The following is a 21,379-nucleotide window of genomic DNA, read 5'->3' as shown; positions in this document are numbered from 1 at the left end:
TTTTCTTGGAAACATTGCAGACCAGAAGAAAGCAAAATCTCCATTTCTAGAAGTGGGTTAGACCTGCTTCTTCCAAGCCTCCAAGCAGCAGCTTAAAGGCTGTGAGAATTTTGGGATCTGCTTTTCCAGTTTATTGATGTGCTCCTTACATTGAAGGCTTGACCTAATAGTGTTAAGAATGCAGTCATGCTGTGAGCTCCTGACCTGTTCTTGAACTCTTGGACTGAAGATTACTGAGGGAAATGAGCAACTTCGTCAGTGTGTGGGGAGAGCTGTGGCACACCAGAAGATGGTCCTAGATAGGCAACATCTGGCTCAGGGTAGTTGTAACATCTGCACAGGGATAAATCATAGAATCATAGAATCGTTAGGGTTGGAAAGGACTTTAAGATCATCTAGTTCCAACCCCCTGCCGTGGGCAGGGACACCTCACACTAAACCATATCACCCAAGGCCTCATCCAACCTGGCCTTGAACACTGCCAGGGATGGAGCATTCACAACCTCCCTGTGCAACCTATTCCAGTGTCTCACCACCCTAACAGGAAAGAATGTAGAATATCTTACTAAGGAAACTTGCTAAATAAAGAACCAGAAACCCAACTGTACTTCAGGTCTTGAGCCTCAAGCTAGAATCTTTGCTATACCCTTATGTCTGTCATAGGTCAAAACAGGGACATGCTTATTACAGAAGACAGATTTTAAGAATACACACTAGTTCATCACTGTGTGCAAAGCGGGAACTTGCAGAGATCTGAATAGCCCGTTAAAAAAAAAAGGACTTTAAGGAAAATGTGAGTTTTCTTGTTACACTTGGAGAAATCCAACACTGGTATAATTAACCTCTCGGAAAAAGAATTCCATCTTGCATCAGATTATTTTACAGGCTTTTTGTATGCTCTGCAGAAGGGGTAGTCTGCTCCTGTTTAACCTTGTGGTTTGTCAGTTGATAAAGGCATTTCTGGAGATGTGTTTGACACTAATCTGTCATTGTGCACCAGGAAACAGTTAACATTTTTACTGACCTTCTGTGCGTTTCCAGGGCAGTAGCTGCCTATGCTGTCAGTGCTTAGGGGAGAGGTGGTACTCTAGAGTGGTGTCACTCAGTGCAGTGCTCACTCCCGGGTAACGCTGGGTGTTTGCAAATGTGGTGTTGTGCGTCACTGCCAGTCGATTGGGCTTATGTCCAGTCTGCTGAAGATTTAATACTTTTTAGTTGTGTTCCCTCCTTTTTCTGTATCTCTGCTAAAAAAGGCAGAGGATTAAAAAATGCTGGTTTTGTGTATTCTTATTCCCCTTATCTGCAAGGATTTTTATATGTGGGATTTAGGGAACTCTACTTTCTCAGATCTTGAAATGATGGTGAAACTGATAGCAGCTGCCTTTCCAGGGGAATGAGTGGAGAGCAAAGAATTCAGGTAGGCTAGGATGTTCCAGTTGCAGTATTGCTGTTGGGAAAGCAGCCTCTATTTGATCTTAGCTCCTCTGAGACCTAGCAGATTTGTAAGCCATAGCCTTTAACTAATGCTTTGATTGTGAGTGCAGAGTGCTAGAATGTGGTTTTGTTCTCAAAAGGGAGAGATAAGAGCAAGAATGAAAAGTGTGTGTAAGGAGGCAGCGGAGAAACCAAGGCCAAGTGTAATGCCAGCCAGCAGAAAGAATATAGTTCAGAACTGAGCTACCAGGAAAGTTTAAAAGAAACCCCAAAGCCACAAATACTTGCTTAGTCCATATTAGCGTGGAGGAGAGAGAGCGTGCCTTCTAAGATGCAGCTTCTCTCAGTCTCTGATAACATATGGTAGTTTTGATGACCCAGAATCACTGGACAGGCATCTCAAGGGAGGGGGAGTGCCACAGTGGGGGTAACTGCAGGGTTTGCTTTTGAGTGATGGGAGGGGAGGCGTCTTGCTGCTGGGGTAAACTCACTGCTCAACATACAGTGAGGCTTGGAGCTGCTGCACACTCTTCCAGGTTAAAGCCCTATGGAGAAGGATGGATTACTGTACAAACACAAGCTCTGCTTTGGAAAGATGTTGGGATGTCTGTCCCTTCATGCCAAGTAGAATATGGCACCTCTGTATTCCCTTGTTGCTTTCATTTGGCATTTGGGCTTTCTAAAATCCCTCAGCCCTAATGCAAACATAAAGTCACTGGCAGTGGAATCATGCTGGAAAAGTCCCTTATGGCTATTATCTGTTTTATCAGTCCACAGGGGTTTTGTCAGTCTCCACTTCACTATCTGTTCCCTCCAAAGGGAATTACTTGAATTCAGCATCTTGAGACAGTTAACCATATAAAACAGACTGTTCTGTGGGCAACTGAAGTAATCTAGCCTGTGTCTCCCCACCAGAATTCTTGCTGGACAAGAGATGGCATATGCTATGGCCGGTCTGGAGCCACATGTTTCAGATTGGTTTGGCAGGCTCAGGCTATATACATTAGTGAGGGTTTTCCAGTATTTGCCTCTGCCAGGAACTAATGTAGCTTTTTTTCTGTGCTCAATTGATGACTTTCATTAAACTTTTAAGAACCTGAAAGATACGAGACAGCTGCTCTCAAATTAAGCTGATACTGGCCCATACACTCAAAAGCTTGGTGGACGCTGAGTACAACCTTTGAAAATACTCGTTATTGCTCTGATGGATCTTGTCAGCCTTGAGGTGGAGTTGAAGAGATAGAGGTAAAGTTTAGTGCCTGCTTTTTGTTCTTTCATGTTTTATTTCCTGCCTGGAAGGTGGACATGGTGGCATCCAGCATGAAACTCTTCAGTCATCTGCTACAACTTGTAATGCTGCTATATGTCTTGCAAGAGTCAGGACTTTTCTCACTTCAGCTGCTGCAGCAGTGCAGTTATGTGACAACATCAAGGTTTGGGGCAGGGGAGATGACATCCTACTGGTGGGGGCGGGGGGAAAAGAAGTCTGGAAATTTGAATGCTAAAAGCAGTGAAAAGGCAACCTCACTATTTTGGTTGCTACAAACCAATTTCACCATACTTTTTTGTGGTCTTGTAGTGTGATTCTATAGCTCCTCAAGCAGAAAAAATCCTTCATGATCCTTCATTCAGCATTCCACTTACAGTATTGTTTTATTAAGATACTTACCTTTCACTAGTCAGTCGTTGTGAATAGCTCGTAGTTCTTCTTTATTTGTGTGCTTCCTGAAATTCTGCTGTTTATTTTTTTTTTCTTACTTGGAAGCGGACAATTGCTTTGAGACCAGCAATTAATGTGCCTGTAAAAGATATATGAATTGGAGCAACTGTTGGTACTGAGCAGACTGTGAAAGCGCAAGTTGAAACACTTCTCATAATGTTCTTTTATTTGAAAAATGATTACACAATTCCAGGAAATTATTGTGGCATTTCACACTGAAAGTAACTGGATTTAAATAGCGGAAAACAAAGAGGAGGGGAAATAAGACGAGGAAGAGAAGTTGGGAAGGGAAAGGAACACCTGGAGAAAAAGATTGTGTCCTACTCCAGTATTTCAGAGAAGATACCCTGGTCAACCTAATGGGCATTATTAACATATCCCTGTCCAGGAATTTTACCAGGTTGCTGATGGTCAGTGCTCCACAGACTGTCTGGAAGCTGAAGCCAAGGGCCATCATGTTCACAGTTGGTGATAGGCCTGTCCATCACTGTATCTGCAGCTGTCACAGTTTTGTGGAAATAAATGAAAATTTTGTGTGTGAAAGCTATTACTATCTGGTGTTTGATATCTGAAATAGGAATATAAATTCATTATTGCAGTATTATGCTTAAAATGCAAGGTGTGAGGGTCTCCTGTTCATCACTGTGTTTCACTGATATTCTAGAAATACCCAAGACCTGCTCAGGGCTTGAGATCCCCTTGTAAGTTGTCAAATATGCATAGAAAGAAAGGTCTTCATGTGTATTTCAGACCTAGAGTTCAGTGTCTTAGGATGTCCCAAAGTGTTAGTGATTTCATTTGAATTGCATCTCAAGGTGATGTTTGTTCTTGCAACATGCCTGTGTAATGGTTATTACAAAACATAAATTTAAGCTGGTAAATTTAGAATCTGTGTACCAGTGATTATCAAATAATGTTTACCTCACTTTTCAGCTCTTGCTACAGTAATTGGAACAAAAACCAATGCCTTGAAATTTTGTCAAAAGCTTCATTGCAGAAAATAGTACTGGAAGAGATTGGGAAAAGTTATCTTGCTTAGTCAAAGAATCATATCATTGAATGGTCAAAGAATCATATCATTTAAGGGAATTGCCCCTTAAAGCTCATGCAGTTCCACCCCTATGCCATGGGTAGGGACACCTTCCACTAGACCAGGTTGCTCAAAGCCCCATCCAGCCTGGCCTTGAACACTGCCAGGGATGGGGCAGCCACAGCTTCTCTGAAGAAAAGCTGTGCCTTCTCTTCATAATCCAGTCTCTGCCCAGCCTGTATTTGTGCTTGAGGTTACCCCAACCCAGGTGCAGGACCTGGCCTTGTTGAACTTCACGAAGCTGGCACTATCCCACCTCTCCAGCCTGCTCAGGTCCCTATGGATCCCATCCCTTCTCTCCAGCATGTCAGCCACACCACACAGCTTGGTGTCACTGGCAACCTTGCTGAGGGTGTGCTTGATCCCACTGCCCATGTTGCCAACAAAGATGATGGATCCTTTGCCTCCAAGTAGTAACTCCTAAGCCTAAATCCTTAGCAATGTTGAGCATTTGTTTAGCAAGTGTTAAGAGCTTTCAGTGCGAGGCGTGTTGCAAAAGTAGTCTCTCATCTGTTGCTGTAAGTGCATGAGATTTACAGAAAAGAATTCTTCCAATATGTGTTTTCAGTAATTCTATGTCAAATACTTTTGCTAACTGTTAGTAGGCTTTTAATATGCATGTAGGTGGTGTTACTACCTCCAACATTCAGTAAAACTTTTAATGATTTGTTTAATAATTGATCTATAGCTTTGGGATCATTTAGATTTTTGTGAGAGATGACAGAAGAGTAGAATATATTTAGCTGCTTAGTTTAATCATCCCTATCTGTGGATTTTGTAGGTGAAGAGCAGCATGAAGGAATAGAGCTAGTGAGAGAACCTCTTCTAGAAAATTACCCCCCCTTAGCAGGGTAAGCTAAGGAAAGCTTTAATTAACTTATTAATTCAATACGTAAGTGTCTGCAGAGTGTTTCCTGAGCAGTAATAGTCATTACCTTTCATAATTGTGTGCAGTTACGTGGACCTTATATTTGCATGTATTTCCCTATTTGCCAATAGATTTCTCAGCTTGTTTCCCTCTGTCCTGAAGCTTTTACTGGTGCATTTACATTGTACAGTTAGCTCAGTTATACTTTGGCACCATTTAATCATTTGAAGTGAGTGTTGGTCTTTAAGCTTGAAAAAATGATCATTGGTGCCACAAAGATTTTGTATGCTGAGTCTCGGAGGTTCTGAAAGGATCTCTAGGTTCTGCCCCCATTATGGCTCTGTGCTGTGGCAGCTATGCTCTGTATTTATTAATCAAGGAAAACTGTTTCTTTCAATCAAGGTTGCTGTTTCTTTCCAAGTTGAGACTGCTTCTGTGTTGGGGTGATGTCTCTCTTCTGTTCTCTGAAGGACTTGCTGGACTAATAAAAAGGGAACCTAGAGATGTAAATCTGGAAATTCTTAACAAATAAGGATTTAAATCTTAGTGTGGTACAATAGCATAGCAGTTGTCCTTTTCTAGTCTAGTTTCAAATACTAGAATACTATTTTGTCTTTGCTGTATTCACATCTATAGAGACCAGTTTCCTTTGACAGGTAGTATGAAGTACCCTTTTAATGAGGAAAAATAGGCTGAAAGCATTCACTTATCATCACATTTAAAATTGTTAGGCTCTTTCTGATGTAACTAGAAATCTATTTAACTGTAATGATATCTCTGAAATCCTGGCGCTTTTAACTGTAAATCAAACGTATTGCTCACTTGCTTGAAAAAACAGAAACCAAAGAATCCTAACCCCAAAGTCTGTGCTAGGATACAAGTTCCTATGAGGGTTAGGAACTTACTATAAATTCAGAGAAAACCATGTGTTTGGAGTCTAAACTGTGAAAATGGTAGGTACTGGGCACTTCTGAACTAGAAACAAACTAGTGCCACCTGGGGTTTTCATTAAAAGCAAAATAAAAAATCCTAGTGAATGTGATTACCTAGCCTTGTAATAACATGTTACAATACACTGCTTTTCCTGATCATAGTAAAGGTGTTTATATAGTGAAATGAATTTGATACTATTTTTGTGGAAGCTGTATACAATAGACATATTCTTTTATTCAACAGGCAATCAGCTGTAAAGGTCAGCACAGTATCTCTTACACGTTATCCAGAAACCAGACTGTTGTAGTGGAGTATACTCATGATAAAGATACAGACATGTTTCAGGTAAGACTCTATGCAATATATGCATTGTTTTTTAAAAGCAACATATGGAACCACAGTTCTGCATTACATTATTCTGGGTGTCCTCTGTGATCTGTGGAATTTCCATGGTTGAACCCAGTTGCATTAATACGGGAGGACTTTGCAGTTTCACATTCTCTGCTCTTCTCAAACCAGCACTAGCATGTTAATATCCTTACTGCTCTAACTGTACTCTGCTTTTTCTGCAAGGACAGCATAGCAGTTTTACAAATATCACCAGAAACAAATGTGTGCTCTGTTTGAATTTGTAAATAAGCACAAGAATACACCCCTCACCCTCAGTTCATTAAGTAGCTGGAGTAAAAAAGGAAGTGGATAGGAATAGGATATGGGATGGGGAAGAAGGAAGGTAAAAGCAAGGATAGGGAGGGGAATGTGGGAGCTGTGCACTAAAGGAGACAAACTAGTGATAGAATGATAATGAAAGCCATTCCTGGATGGTGTGCAAATATACCAAATGGTGTAGGGGACTGTGCAGAGTTTCTCTAGGCACACGTTTTTCTAATATGTTTTCTCTTCCCTGTATGCATTTGTGTTTTTCAGAATCTAACATTCTGAAAACAAAACTTTTTTTTTTTGTGCGGTGCTTAATTTTATATATGATAGACTAGAAATTCTGCACAAACTTAGACCTCCAGCTTGAAAAAAACCAAACACTCACAGCTTTTTCCAGTCTAGACTAATCAGGTTTGTCTTGTCAGTGATTAGATCATCTTACCATGAATTATCCCTCCTCATTCAGTCTTTCCTATTTAGAAGGGTGTGTAGTTGAGTTGTTGACAGACACTATCAAGATGTCTGTGCTTCATGTGGCTTCTGGGTTTTTTGCTCTATATAAAATCTAGTGTGACTTTGGAATGGTTAGGTCCAAGTAAGGTTTGATTAAAGAAAAAATACAAAAAAATAAAAAACCAAAAAGTCTTGTTCATTTGCTGCTTCACAAAGGATTGCACAGGCAGAGTGAACTGATGTTGACTGGTAAAAGAAAAATTTAACCCATCCTTTTGGTTACTGTGTGATACTTGTTTATCTTTACAATATTCTTTTGTGCCCTTATTGGCTTCAGTGAAACTTTCCTGTATGTAAATGCACAGAATCATCAAATGGTTTGGGTTGGAAGGTACCTTAAAGATTATCTAGTTCCAACTCCCTGCCACAGGCAGGGACACCTTTCAGTAGAGCAGGTTGTGCCAAGCACCGTCCAACCCAGCCTTGAACACTGCCAGGGATGGGGCAGCCACAGCTTCTCTGGGCAGTCTGTTCCAGTGTCTCACCACCCCCATAGTGAAGACTTTCTTCCTAATACCTAATCTAAATCCTCCCCTCTGTCAGCTTAAAGCCATTCCCCCTTGTCCTATCCTTACAGGCCCTTGTCGAAGTCCCTCTAAAGTTTTCTTGAAGACCCCCTTAGGTAGTGGAGGGAAGGCTTTCCAAAGAAATGGTCAATGGGACAGGTTGTTTTCCCAAACCTATGAGTATCTCATGTGTTTTTGGATGCTAAAAGGTTTCACAGGCAGAAGAGCTCTGTGCACTCCAGCCAGTCATTAACATAGAGAGCAATACCCCCTCCTTGTCTCCCCAGCCTGTTCTTCCTGAAGAGCCCGTGTTCTTCCATTCCAGAACTCCAGTTGTGGGAGGTATCCCCCCACCTCTTTGTGATGTGCACGCCTCTAACTCCTCTTGCTTTTCACTCATCCTATATACATTGCATAGAGGCATTTAATTTGGGCCCATCAATTAAGCTGTCTTATTGTCAGGATTGGCTGGAAATCCTTTCTGTTGAGCTCTTTAGCTGCTCCCTTGCTGTCCCGCAGTCCCTTCTCAGGCTCTGGAAATCTCCTGCTGGCACCAGGATGGAACTAGCAGGAGCAGGATGGATTGAAGTTCCCCTTGCCTGGCAACTCTAGCTTAAAGCTCCCTTTGCCAGCTTGGCAAGCCTGTATCTGAAGATGCTCTTCTGCTTCTTTGACATGTGGTCTCCAGCAGACCAGGTTACTCAAAGTGAGTCCCATTGTCTAAGTAGCTGAATCCCTGGCTGTAGCACCAATCCTGTAACCATTTGTTGATTTGCCAGATTCAACTGGCCCTTTCAAACCCTTTCCATTCAACTGGGAGAATTGATTAGAAAACTACCGCAAAACAAAAAAAAAACAAACCAACATTTTGAAAAGCTGTTTTTTGAAAGCTAGAATTAGAGTTGCATTACAGCTGCTTTTCTGGTCATATCATATAGACAGCTCTTTTCTTGATTGTGCAATATCCTAGTGGTGCTTACATCTTTTACTTGGGGGGTACTGGTATAGAATTAGGTCAGTTGGGGTGCTGAGCTGTCATTCTAATAAAATTCAGCAGTCTGAGGCAAGGAGATGCATAATAGGCAAAGCAGTGCTCCACATGTCCAAGTGACCCTTGTCTAAGGCAGTAGGTTAAGGCAGCTAATTAAGGATGTTTTGGATCTAAGGTAGAAGTTTGACTTAGCAAGGAAGGGGCTGGTTAATTATAGAGTAGCCCAGCTAACAGCGTATCTTCCCCTGCTTCCCTTTGAGACCCATTGGTGCTTGGAAGTGGAGGAATTTGCACAGGGTCATACACCGAGATGGCTTGGGCTGGCTGCCTACCCCAGAGACCTCCTACACTTCTACAGCTGGCACTGGAGTGTACATCCCTTGCTGCACCCTCACAAGCATAGCTTGTGCTTTCTCCTTCCAGCAGCTCCTGGGTGCCCCGGGAAATATCACAAAAGCCCTAATTTTGGTCCATGTACTGAGTCACCTGTGTGACTGCCTATGGTTCAGGCAGTTATCTGCCATACATTTATAGTTAGCTGACTAGTTTAGCTTGTAATGGGTAAGATTATCCCATCTTAACAGTAAAACTTTTTTGAGCTGAATCTTGTGTTGATAAAGTGTCTCGGTCCTCCTGGTCCCCCCTCAAATACCTAATGTGTCAGAGTTAAGGCTTACATGTTGCTTAAAATTTCTCTTTCCAGTGCAGTCTGTTTCTTCTGTCTTGATGTGTAGACTGTCTTGCTGTGACTTGTTCTCGACCTCTAGCAGTGTGTCCTGGTTCATGTTTCTGCTCTCTGTGGCTGTCTTCTCGGGGTTGTGTTCCACACATTGGCCTAGAGGGGCTGATAGCTGTGAGAATTGGAAAAGGAATAGTCTGGTAGACTGAGACAGTATTTTGCTGCTCAAGCAATGCCTGAGATCAGCTGAAGAGGTTTCCATTATTTAGAAAAGCTATTAGATTTTAATTATACGCAGTAACCTGATTGTGAACAATCAGATTATTTGAGGACTGATTTGTGCAGCCCAGTGGTACATGATGACAAATTATATGTCCCCTGTTGATCCAGACAGTAATGTCTTACTGTTGATCTGGCATCACTTGAATAGGCAATCCTTGGATTTTGCTGTTTTCTTTTGAAATGTATGTGCTTCTGTAGAACACTAGCAAGGTATGGGGAAGCTGAAAAGGGGAAGATAATGCCTGGACCACAGAATTACCTTGAAGCTTAAGGCCCCTCCTTGGCTGCTGCTGACACGTATTATCTTGGGCAAATAACTTAATGTTGTGTTTGTTTTTTTTTTATCTTCATCTTCCCCTCTGTGAAATAGGGTAGTAGCACTGCTTGACTTCACTAAGGTAACCATACTAAGAAATGTGAGAAGCTTGGAATGGTGGTTGTTAGTAACACCTTAGTCAGTGGGACCTGAAATAGGAAAAAGGGACAGCAGAGTTTTTTGTTTCCTTGGTCAGGGTATTATTTCTAACCCGTGAATAACATGAAAATAGGAGGAGTGATGTGTTGGTGACTTTTATTCTGAAGTTTTTCCAGAAACAAATGGGAAAACTGTAAAGATTACAAACCCAGAATAGCTTCTTATTTTATGTTTTCCAATTTTATAACCAAGAGGAAGCATAAGTAGATGGTTTATTGGAAGTGAGGCATATATGGAAAGTGTGGGGAGACTATATAGCTGTTGTTGTATGTAAGTACCATGCAGCCGCCCGCTCGCTCCCTCCCTCCCCCCAGTGGTATGGGGAAAACTGCAAAAAGGTAAAACCCATGGGTTGAGAGAGTAACAGTTTAATAATTAAAATAAAAATATAGGGAAAAAGAGGAGTAAAAGACAAGTGATGCACAATACAGTTGCTCACCACCTGCTGACCAATACCCAGACCGACCTGAGATCAGTCCCTTCCAGGTGACTCCCCCCAGTTTCTATATTGGGCGTGATGTGCTGTGGTATGGAATACCCCTTTGGCTAGTTTGGGTCAGGTGTCCTGTCTCTGCTCCATCCTGGCTTCCTGTGCCCCTCCTCACTGGCAGAGCATGAGACTGAAAAGTCCTTGGTCAGAGTAAGTGCTACTGAGCAACAACTAAAAACATTGGTGTGTTATCAATGTAATTCTCAGACTAAAGTTGAAAACACAGCTCTACCAGCTGCAAGGAATTAAAGAACTGTTAAAGCTGAAACCAGAGCAACAAGGGACAGTAAGGAAGCTCAGAAGGCATTGAGGAGCAGTGTTCAGGCTCTCTAAATACCAATTTTATTGACATTTTCTATAATAAAATGAAAAGGGTCATATTTTCATGCATGAACTTAGCAGTTAATAAAGTGTTTATATCACCCTGCATAACCAGATGTCCTGGACATCTCTGTGGTTCTGCTCTTATGTGCTAAACTGTTGTTCTGCTGTGTTGTGTGTGGTTTGGGTTTTGTTTTTTTTTTAAGTGTAATTCTATAGTGAAATTTGTGTACAAATGCTACTATATACCTTTGTCTTGGTAACATCTAGATCAGATTTCTTCATGAAATAACAAAAAGAGAATGTACTAATGTGTTCCATCTGGCATTTCTTAAAGTCTACATGCTGCAACATCTGCATGCTGCTAATAATGAAGATTTTTTTTCATTGGAGTTCAATAACCATTCTGTTCATGATGCATCAGTTAGAGCAGAACCTGCTCCTTCATGGCTTGGTTGGATGAGAATGGGTTGATTATACCTGTTCATATCATTATAAAAGGAAACAAAATGTGTAGCCTGTACCCTTAATAACTACAAGTTTATACAAGAAGCAGGTACATCCAATATGTAAAATTGATTTATTTTTCTTTTTTCTGAAGAACAGCCTTTCAGAAGATGCATGGTCCAATTCTCCCTATCATCAAAGTGAAATTCTGTTGAAGTCCAAGAATCTGTAGCTGTTAAATTATCTGCTGGCAGGTTGCCTGGTTTTGCTTTGTCTCAGGAGTGAGTGTTTTTAATAGCACTTTTTTGATTGACAGTAGATACTAGCAAATTGAGTGACTGCCTGGCTCTTACACAGCTTTGAACAATAACCTGTAGTGTAGACAACAGAAGTGGTCTTACGGATCAGTAGAAAGGTTTATGGTTTGTTACTGTGTCATGGTTTAAGCCCAGGCTGTAAATCAGAACCACGCAGCCCTCTCGCTCACTCCCCCCCACCTTTCTTCCCCCCGCCCCCACTCCTGGAGGGACAGGGAAGAGAATTGAAAGAGTGTAACTCGCACAGGTTGAGATAAGAACAGTGCAGTAACTAAGGTATAACACAAATCATTACTGCTACCACCAATAATAATAATAAGGGAAGTAACAAGGGGAGAGAATACTATACCACCCATCGATATGCAGCCCGATCAAGCAGTGGGCCAGCCCTTCTGGTTAACTCTGAGTTTACATCCTGGGCATGATGTGCTGTGGTATGGAATACCTCTTTGGTTAGTTTGGGTCAGGTGTCCTGTCTCTGCTTCCTCCTGGCTTCCCCTCCTCCCTGGCAGAGCATGAGGCTCACAAAGTCCTTGGTCAGACTAAACATTTGAGCAGTAACTAAAAACATCGGTGTTATCAGCGCTGTTCCCAGGCTGAAAGTCAAAAACACAGCGCTGAACCAGCTACTAAGAAGGAGAAAAATGACTGCTACTGCTGAACCCAGGACATACTGGAAATGGCTTAGTGAAATAATATATATGAGGCAGTTAACAAGAAAAGTCCCAAAATACAGACTAAAACTATTGGAAAGAAGACAGTGCTATACAGGAAAATGGAAGAGAAAGGGGTAATAAAGTCTGCAAAGAGTAGCTTTGAATAGTGGAACCAAGTCTGCAGTGACTGCAAAGTCAGATGAGTTAAACTTCTTGGTAGGTAAATGGTGATAGCATCAAGTTCTTCATTTGTTCCTGGGGGACTTTTTTTTTCAGGTGATCTCAACCTCAGAATTCTTATTTGATATACAGAATGAGGAAATTGCCATGAGAAGGCCACTTTTTAGAATAAGTTTTAGTATTAAATTGTAGCACAAAACATCGTAATACAGATTCTGTAGAAGGCTTTTTCAGTAAGAAGGGTGCAGGGGGAACAAACAAAACCCCAAGCAAACAAAAGCAAACCCAGTATTTAAAAGATCTTAAGGTCCTTTCTACCCCTAACTATTCTATGATTCTATGGATGAGGTACATATAGTATTTTAAGGAGCAAAGTAATTACATTTTAATGCTTATATATGAAGTGAAGCATTCAGATTTCATGTTGACTGATTAATATGATATGAGCAAGACCGGGAGCACACACTACTGTGTTTGTCATCATTTAAGGGAAAATAAGGCAGGTTTTTCTCTTAATTACATCTAAAAGCTGAGTCATCTATTTGAGAGACTGCAATATGTAGAAACTTGCACAAACAAATGCAATTCATGTTCGTTTCTGATTATCCTTTAAGAGACTTAACATACAGGTACAGTCAAAAGTTATGAATAAGCTTCCTGCTGCTAGTCAGTGCTGACTCTTAGCAGGAATTGGATGGGAAATAGAAGTGTGTTGGGAATAATGCTGTCTTATAGAGTAATACTGTATTACAGAATATAGCTTTAAGTTTTAGCTGTAACTTGTCAAGTTACATAAATCAGAAATGTCCCATATTAAACAGTTTCTAAACTCTGTCTCTTGGGTATTCTAGTAGTCACTTTGTGTGAAAAATTGAAGTGCATACTTTTGATTAGGCCTTTTTTAGTATTTCCTCAGCACTTTTATCTGCAGCAAGCTGATCACATCTTATACTTGGGTTGAGACCTGTGATGTGGAGAAAGTAACTGGGTATGTCACGTCAGACATGAATTTCAACGTGTCTTTAACACTGCAAAGTAGAACTGGGAAGTACGGGAGTGATCCCTATATTGTTGCTCTCAGTTCAGTTGTGACAAGGGTTAAGTATTAATAATGTCACTTCCCTTGATGCTTGAATAATGTTTCTTTACAGTAAATCTAGTTTGCAGAGATATATGTTAATGGTGAAACCATACATCTCTTCCCATAGCTGGCTTTGAAGAGCAAGAAGCTAAGCGGAATGTAACTTCTTAGGGGACAATGAGGTTATTTTATATAAATGTAGATGCCTGATATTGCAGGTAGTTTCATGTGAAAAATATTCTTAATTTTCTTCTGTTTGATCACAAGGTGTGTATAAAATTAAAATTCTTTTCCACTCCTTGTTCCTCTGCTCCGCTTTCCTTGTTATGCTCAAAGTTGGTATAATGCTAATTTTCCTGTAGAAGTATTGATGTGTCTTCCTGTACATTTGGTTGGCATTCAGATCCCTCTGTCCATTTTTAATCAAGTTTTCTACTCTAGCTGCCTCGATATTTCCAGGCTTGGAATTAAAATTTTTAGATGGCAAGATAGAAAAATATTTTTGTCTACTGATCAGCTGTGTTGTCTTTCTGCTGAAAGAAGTTAACTTCTTCAGTTATGCATGTGCATAATTAGGAAAAAAATTAATCATACAGTGGGTTTTCCTGAAAACTCTTCTGTCAAGGAGCTAGAAATTCTGAAAACATGAGGGTGGGTATTTTTGTTACGATGTATTTAAATAACCGAGTTCTGGGTTTAAAAAAAGTGCTTTATTTTCATTCAAGCTAACTTGGAGCTAGAAATGTGAATAAAACTTGTCATTTCAAGCTAATGTTTTGGGTTTTTTTAATTTATAGAATGTAGTGGTAAGTAGCTTGCTGTGGTTGGATTATGAAAGAGCAAGGTGATAATACATCCCTGTTGTTGACAATACTCTAGCAAACAATTAATTGCAGCTATGTTGGGCAAGCATGTACGTCAGTCGTAGTAAGTGAAAATTTGTCATGTCAGTGATGCCTGCCTAGGACAAATGTGAAAATACAGATTAGTCTCCATTTGGATCTTGCCATCCAAAAATGTAGTAGGCAGTAGTTTAGCAATGTCATCAGCATTAACTTGGCAAACTTGTGTCCTTAACGCTTGGTATTTCTATGAGTATTCCTAATTTTACTGTTACGTTAAATTTTTTTTTCAGGTTGGGAGATCAACAGAAAGCCCCATAGACTTTGTAGTAACAGATACTATTTCTGGAAGTCAAAATAATGATGAAACCCAGATTACCCAAAGCACCATATCCCGTTTTGCATGCAGGATTGTCTGTGACAGGAGCCCACCATATACAGCAAGGATTTTTGCAGCTGGATTCGACTCATCTAAAAATATATTTCTTGGTGTAAGTAATAACAGTTATGGTATGTATGAACAAACTCTGTTTTTTATTCTCATATTTTCAAGCACCACAATTTGCTTGTACTAGTTGATAAGTTATCCTGTCATGAGACTTCAATGATTTCAATATACCAGCTGCAGTGTTAAGTAGAAATGGCAGTTTTATGTGCCTGATTTATTACCAGTGTGGACTCATGGTCATAATAGTCTTCAACAGTGAAACTCTATTTTACTAATTGTTAGTGGATTTTCTTTAGGTTTATTTGATATATTCTTGTTAGCCATTATGAATAAGTTGCTATTGCAGTTGTGAGCAATGCAGGAGCAGATCAACTGCATTATGGAAAAGGATGTGCCTTTACAATAGTATTCCAGTAACTAAGAGTATCCTACTGACTTTAAGACCTTAAGTCTTACCTGACCTGCAGTCAGGGGCACTCAGCTGAGTTAAAAATAATGTTTGAAGAGAGAATAGTAATTGAAGATGCATAAGCACAAGGTGTTACCAGTCTGGCCCAAGGTATTAAAAGTGCTTCCTTTATTTATTTTTTCTTTGTAAAGCTAAGTATTGCCAGCTGGTGAGGAAGTGTGCATTAGACACCACTAGTAAAACATTCAGCATGTAAAACTTCTTTGGTCCATTCAAGTTTAGACAAACTTTTTCTGTGCTGGGGTGATTGTCACATGCAGGAAAAAGCGGCAAAGTGGAAAAATCCTGATGGCCATATGGATGGATTGACAACTAATGGGGTGCTGGTTATGCATCCAAAAGGAGGGTTCACGGAGGAGTCTAAACCTGGAGTTTGGCGGGAAATCTCAGTCTGTGGTGATGTGTACACTCTCCGGGAAACCAGATCTGCTCAACAAAGGGGGAAACTGGTAAGTCAAAAGTAACTGGTAATTAAAACAATATAAGGGATACTTGTTTTCCTGGTTTTGAATGGAGGCAGTCATAGGGTGACTGCTGAGTGCTAGTGTTGTGGGTAGTCCTGGGTGCTGGGCACTGAAATAATCTAAGTAGATATGTGTTATAGTAGATTCTGTACTGCTCTTCTGTTTATGATTATACAGGAGAACACTACATTTTCTCCTAATGTCACTTTTCCAACTGAAATAGCACAGAGTGTAAAAGCTAAATAAACTTTGCATTTGAATCTCCATCTCTGAAATGTTCTCCTGAGACATGGGGACATCTGGAAATTACTGCATGGGAAGCTGTCTTTTGCAGTACTATCTTAAAAGGAAGAGTCCACTTGCATGCGAAACAAGTTTGCATAACATAGCTTCTGTTTGATTTACCTGCCGCTAGGAAGATAAGAGAAGCCCTGCTAAGTATATTCCTGTTTTATTCTTTGAAGCAGGATGGGCTTTGCTGCCACAGGGACTTGTGGCATGCGTAACTGGGAAAGGGGTTCCTATGAAACATGTGCCTGCTTTTCATGAAATCATAGAATGGTTAGGGTTGGAAAGGACCTTAAGATCTAGTTCCAACCCCCCTGCCATGGGTAGGGACACCTCACACTAAACCATGTTGCCCAAGGCTGTGTCAAACCTGGCCTTCAACACTGCCAGGGACAGAGCATCTTACTGCCTGGGCAACCTGTTCCAGTGCCTCACCAGCCTAACAGTAAAGAACTTCTTATATCTAACCTGAACTTCCCCTGTTTAAGTTTAAACCCATTACCCCTTGTCCTATCACTACAGTCACTCCTGAAGAATCCTTCTCTAGCATCTTTGTAGGCCCACTTCAGATATTGGAAGGCTGCTATATCCTTCCGTAGAAGATGGGAAGGAATTCCCATGGCTCTTGTTGTTAACCACCACCATATAGAAGTAGCCCAGCAAAATACATAGGTAGCCATATTTCCAGTGAGGCAGATGACCTTCCCCAGAAGTCCTCATTGGCTTCTAGGTAGGTTAGGATGCTGTCCTGCCTGCAGACCTGGAAAAGCCCGTTCTGCTCTGTTAGAGTTCAAGGGTCATCTTCACAGCAGCTGAAGTTGCCCCTTGTGTAGCTTTATAATCCAGCTAGTAGACTTTAAAGACTAAGAAAGTGTGTGTCGTGGTGGGGAATATCTTCTCTTTTTTGTGCCAAAGTTCCTTTTGTCTTGCTGCCTTAAGTTCCTATTAGCTTGATGGTATTAGAGATGTCTCACATACTTGCAGAAAACTGGCTTTCCAGCTTTGACATTGGCTTTGCAGAAAACTGACTGCTCAGAGGAGTTAGGAAAATGGAGTTTGACTATTTTGTTCTGCTTTCAGTAGACAGCCTTCTGTACATAAATTGTTTTGTCACTTTAATGATGGCAAGCAAACATTGCCTTGGGGACTGGGACAGATGATGTTGCAATTGCACCCTTGGTATCTGGTTAACAGAACACCTTTTTAGTGCTGATGAAGAAAGGCATACTAAAACAAATTCCCTTTCCTGCATCCAAAATGACTTGAATTCTCATTTAAATAAAATTACATGGCACACTGGTATTCATGTGATCAGTGTTTGTTGATTGGGTTCATAAAACCAAATGCACTCTATATAATGAATTGAGCACATTGCATATGAGAGAGCTTTTTGCTTTGCTGTTTGTGCAGGAATTATCTGAAAAGTGCATAAAATCAAGGCTTCTCTCATTTCTACTTCAGCTGCTGAATTTTTCTGCTGGAAATGCTTTACACTGGTAACCTCTTATTTGTAGTCTGTATTGTACCATCTAGGTGTTTTGTGCAAGGATGATGCACAGTTAATCTCTAAATTTGAACTGGATTTAAATGTAAATGTCAAATTGGTTGTCATGCGTAGTGTTCTTGAGTAGACATTATGATTTCATGTGACCTACTTAGCGTATTTGTATTTCGCTATGTGTTTTGCCTTAGTGGTGTTTTCTATGTATTTTCTATGCATAAAGCCAGCATATGTCTGTTTTCCCCTTAAATTTCATAAAGAATCTTCTTAATATATATTCATTGTTACTGAACTGGTAGCAATAGTAGAAGATGCTTATATACTTGTGACATTAAAATAAATTAAAGAATATTTCAGCAAAATACAATGTGTGTTTGGCATAATCCCTTGAAAATATTTGAAGTATGTGTGTTTGGTCAGATGAGAGAAACCTTTAGGTAGCACACATTGGGGCTGTATTTGCATGCAATAGTTCATTAAATAAGAGGCCTAACTAGTTGGGATGGTTAATTGTTCAGAAGTTGAGCCTGTGTGGCTTCAGTTGCAGAACTTGTTACTTGAGAAATTCAACTGGTAACTCACTCTGCTGTAATGATAATCTGTGCAAGTACCTGTGCACATAGCTTGCAGTGCACTTGTCATTTATCCCTAATGTATCTCTAGAAGAGTTTCACTATTGATGAGGGAGTTCATGCTCCTGCAAAATGCTTTACGCTTACCACAAGCCAAAAAAAAAAAAAAGGTGTGTGAATGGCAGCTGGTCTATTCTGCGTAGCAGTTTTTATTCCGAAAAGGATCTTTTGCTGTATGAGCAGCCTCTGCCAGTCTAATGGGCAAAGAATTCCAGGGGAGCAATCTACTAATACAGCCCTTAGGGAATGGCAAATTTCCTCTTCAGTCGATCAGGACTTACCTTAACCATGACAAAGGAGCACAGAGAATCAGTATTGGAGAGGAAAAGTAGCATGCTGAGAGGTAGGAGATATTTGTGAATAAGTTAGTGATTACTAATGTAATACCTTTCCCAATGTGCAGGCAAGAAGACTCTGTATAATTATTAGTATTGATATAGCATATAACAGTTGCAAAATCAAGACAAAATTAAGACCAGTACCAGCACAGAATGTGACACCAATGCTTGCTATAATCTTAAATATAGGATAAGAGATGGATTCAGGCAAATGAAGGGGTCTCAATGAAACAATAGAAAAATATTATCTAATGTGCTAGGGATGGTAACAGCTTGGTGAGAAAGACAATACATTTACAGAACTCAGTTGTTTATAAAAGCTCTCAGGCTTAACTACTTGTCCTTGTGTTCTTTCTTTAGGTAGAAAACGAGACCAATGTCCTACAAGATGGCTCTCTCATTGACCTGTGTGGAGCCACCCTTCTGTGGAGAACGGCTGATGGACTGTTTCGCACTCCAACTCAGAAACACATTGAAGCTCTGCGACAGGAGATAAATGCTGCCAGACCACAGTGTCCTGTTGGGTTAAACACTTTAGCATTTCCCAGCATCAACCGTAAGGATGTGGTAGAAGAGAAACAGCCGTGGGCATACCTCAGCTGTGGTCATGTTCATGGCTATCACAACTGGGGACATCGCAGTGACACAGAAGCGAATGAGCGGGAATGTCCTATGTGCAGAACCATTGGCCCTTATGTGCCTCTCTGGCTTGGTTGTGAAGCAGGCTTTTATGTGGATGCTGGTCCTCCAACTCATGCTTTTACCCCTTGTGGACATGTGTGCTCTGAGAAGTCTGCAAAATACTGGTCTCAAATCCCCCTGCCTCATGGTACTCATGCATTTCATGCTGCGTGCCCTTTTTGTGCAACACAACTGTCTGGGGAACACAACTGCATCAAGCTAATTTTTCAGGGTCCAGTTGACTGATACCGCTTTACAATGACCACAATAACATTTTCTTTAACAATTTACTGTGAAGATTTTGCCACTAACTCTAAATTTTACCTTTTTTTATAATGTTATTAATAGGGTGGTAGGGTGGGGATGGGGAGCTGACAAAGGAAATTGTGAGGGACTGTGGTGGAATTGGGATACATTGATACCTGGAACTTGTCAGATATCAGTGGTGTTGCATGCTCAAAAGCAGCATATTCATGAAGTCTTCTTGGTCCAATTGTATTATATTTGTAATCTTTTTATTAGTACCCTGGATCAGAAAAAGGTGTCTTAATGATTTTTTTTAAGCTAAGATTTTTTTAATGGAGAGGTTTTTTTTCTTCTGAACTTTGACAAGCCTTTAAAACCTATTTTTCAAATCTAGAAGGAACATACAGAATGTAACTGTCTTTAATTTGTGATATAATTTAACTTGAATAGTTTCTCAAGGAGCTAATACAGAATGTGTGGACAGCCGTAGGTGAATGTTCACTGGAGATAATTGGATATGTAAGAGAAAAATCAGCTGTCTAAATTGTAGAGTATAAAAGCTATTAAAGTATCTATTATGGTATAACACAGCTGGCCAAAAAGGCATCAAAGATTACTTGAAACTGAGGAAATCCTGTTTTCATTGATTTCCTTTCAGTGTAAGATATCCACTGTTCATTATGTATGGTATATGGCTGATTTTTATTTTTCCTCCCCTTTCCCCCACTTTAACCTGCATCTGGTGAAACTGTTTTACTTTTTTTACATACTTAATTCTGGGTTTTAAGCCAGTGTTCTGTATATGTGTAGTCCAGCCTTTTTATTTCTGCTTAACTTAGCTTGCCCTAACTGCTCCTTGCATGCCCAGGACCATTGGGTTCATTGAGATGTAGCAAGCCTTTAAAAACTGCATTAATGAAGGGGTAGTTCTGCAGCAAAACAGAAGGTTTAGGTACAACTTATACAGAACTCATTTACATAGACCTAAATTCAGGAAAGCACTTAATTTGTGTTTAGATCTAAACCCATGGATGGGACTGTTTAGATTCTCAAGTGCTTCAGTGGATTGTGGTTATATGCTGTTATGTTTTGAAATAAAAATGCAATTAGGAGTCAGGGTTTTTTTTTAAGCTCACTTACTAGCCAAAATGCTATAAGGAGAATGTCGATTCTAGTTCAGCTGTGTATTTTTGTTCAGTTTTCAACCTGCTCCCATCTGTCACCTTTTTTTTTGCAGATTGAGCTGTGTTTGTATCCATTATTTTTTTTTCAAATGTGTGCAAATCAAACAGCATTCAAATGTAATCAAATATATGCACCAGGGTGGTACATCTGAAGTGGATCACTTGAAATTCCTCACTTTTTGAGAGCTGATAAATGTTTACTGTGGAAAAAATTAAATCAGAATTTCATGAGATGTACCCTGCCCACTGTTAGTTTCATTTCATACAGGATGATAATGCTTTGATTTGTGATTTATTTAGTTTGGGTTTTTTTTCTTTTGCTTTCTGTACTTTTGGTATCTGAGGTATCAATATATCCAGGTTAAAAAAAAAAGTAAAGAATTCGGGAGAAAACTGTAACATCTTTAGATGAAATTGATCATTCAAGCTTAGTTCTGTTTAATCAACTATAGCTCTTTGCTATATTTGTGTCCTTTGTATAAATACATAATTTATATGATTTTAATATATTCTGTATATATATACTTGAATTGGCCTGTTAATATTTTGGTTGTAAAGTTGTTTTATAGTTAACCTTATAAACATTTTACATGTCCCTTGCCAGTGGTGACGGGGCATACTTTGTCTGCTGCTGTTTTTAGTA

General features: G+C 40.0%; 1 protein-coding gene across 2 annotated transcripts in view; it reads left to right on the top strand.

The window, feature by feature from the left end:
- The window catches only part of PELI2 (pellino E3 ubiquitin protein ligase family member 2), a 78,967-nt gene extending 57,994 nt beyond the window's left edge, over positions 1-20,973 (top strand). For both annotated transcript variants that reach the window (XM_057433036.1, XM_057433035.1), the window contains exons 3-6: positions 6,289-6,390; positions 14,779-14,976; positions 15,663-15,851; positions 18,986-20,973. In XM_057433036.1, coding sequence (XP_057289019.1) covers positions 6,289-6,390; positions 14,779-14,976; positions 15,663-15,851; positions 18,986-19,552 — 1,056 coding nt within the window. In that variant the 3' untranslated portion in view covers positions 19,553-20,973. The remainder of the gene's footprint in view (positions 1-6,288; positions 6,391-14,778; positions 14,977-15,662; positions 15,852-18,985) is intronic.
- Positions 20,974-21,379: the final 406 nt, after the last annotated feature.

Source organism: Pezoporus wallicus, unplaced genomic scaffold (assembly GCF_028554395.1).
Source record: "Pezoporus wallicus isolate ANWC-B61680 ecotype Strahan unplaced genomic scaffold, APGP_CSIRO_Pwel_v1 contig_7379, whole genome shotgun sequence".
Classification (NCBI taxonomy): Eukaryota; Metazoa; Chordata; class Aves; order Psittaciformes; family Psittacidae; genus Pezoporus; species Pezoporus wallicus.
The sequence above is the reverse complement of the archived record's forward strand: the minus strand, read 5'-3'. Positions and strand labels throughout refer to the sequence as shown.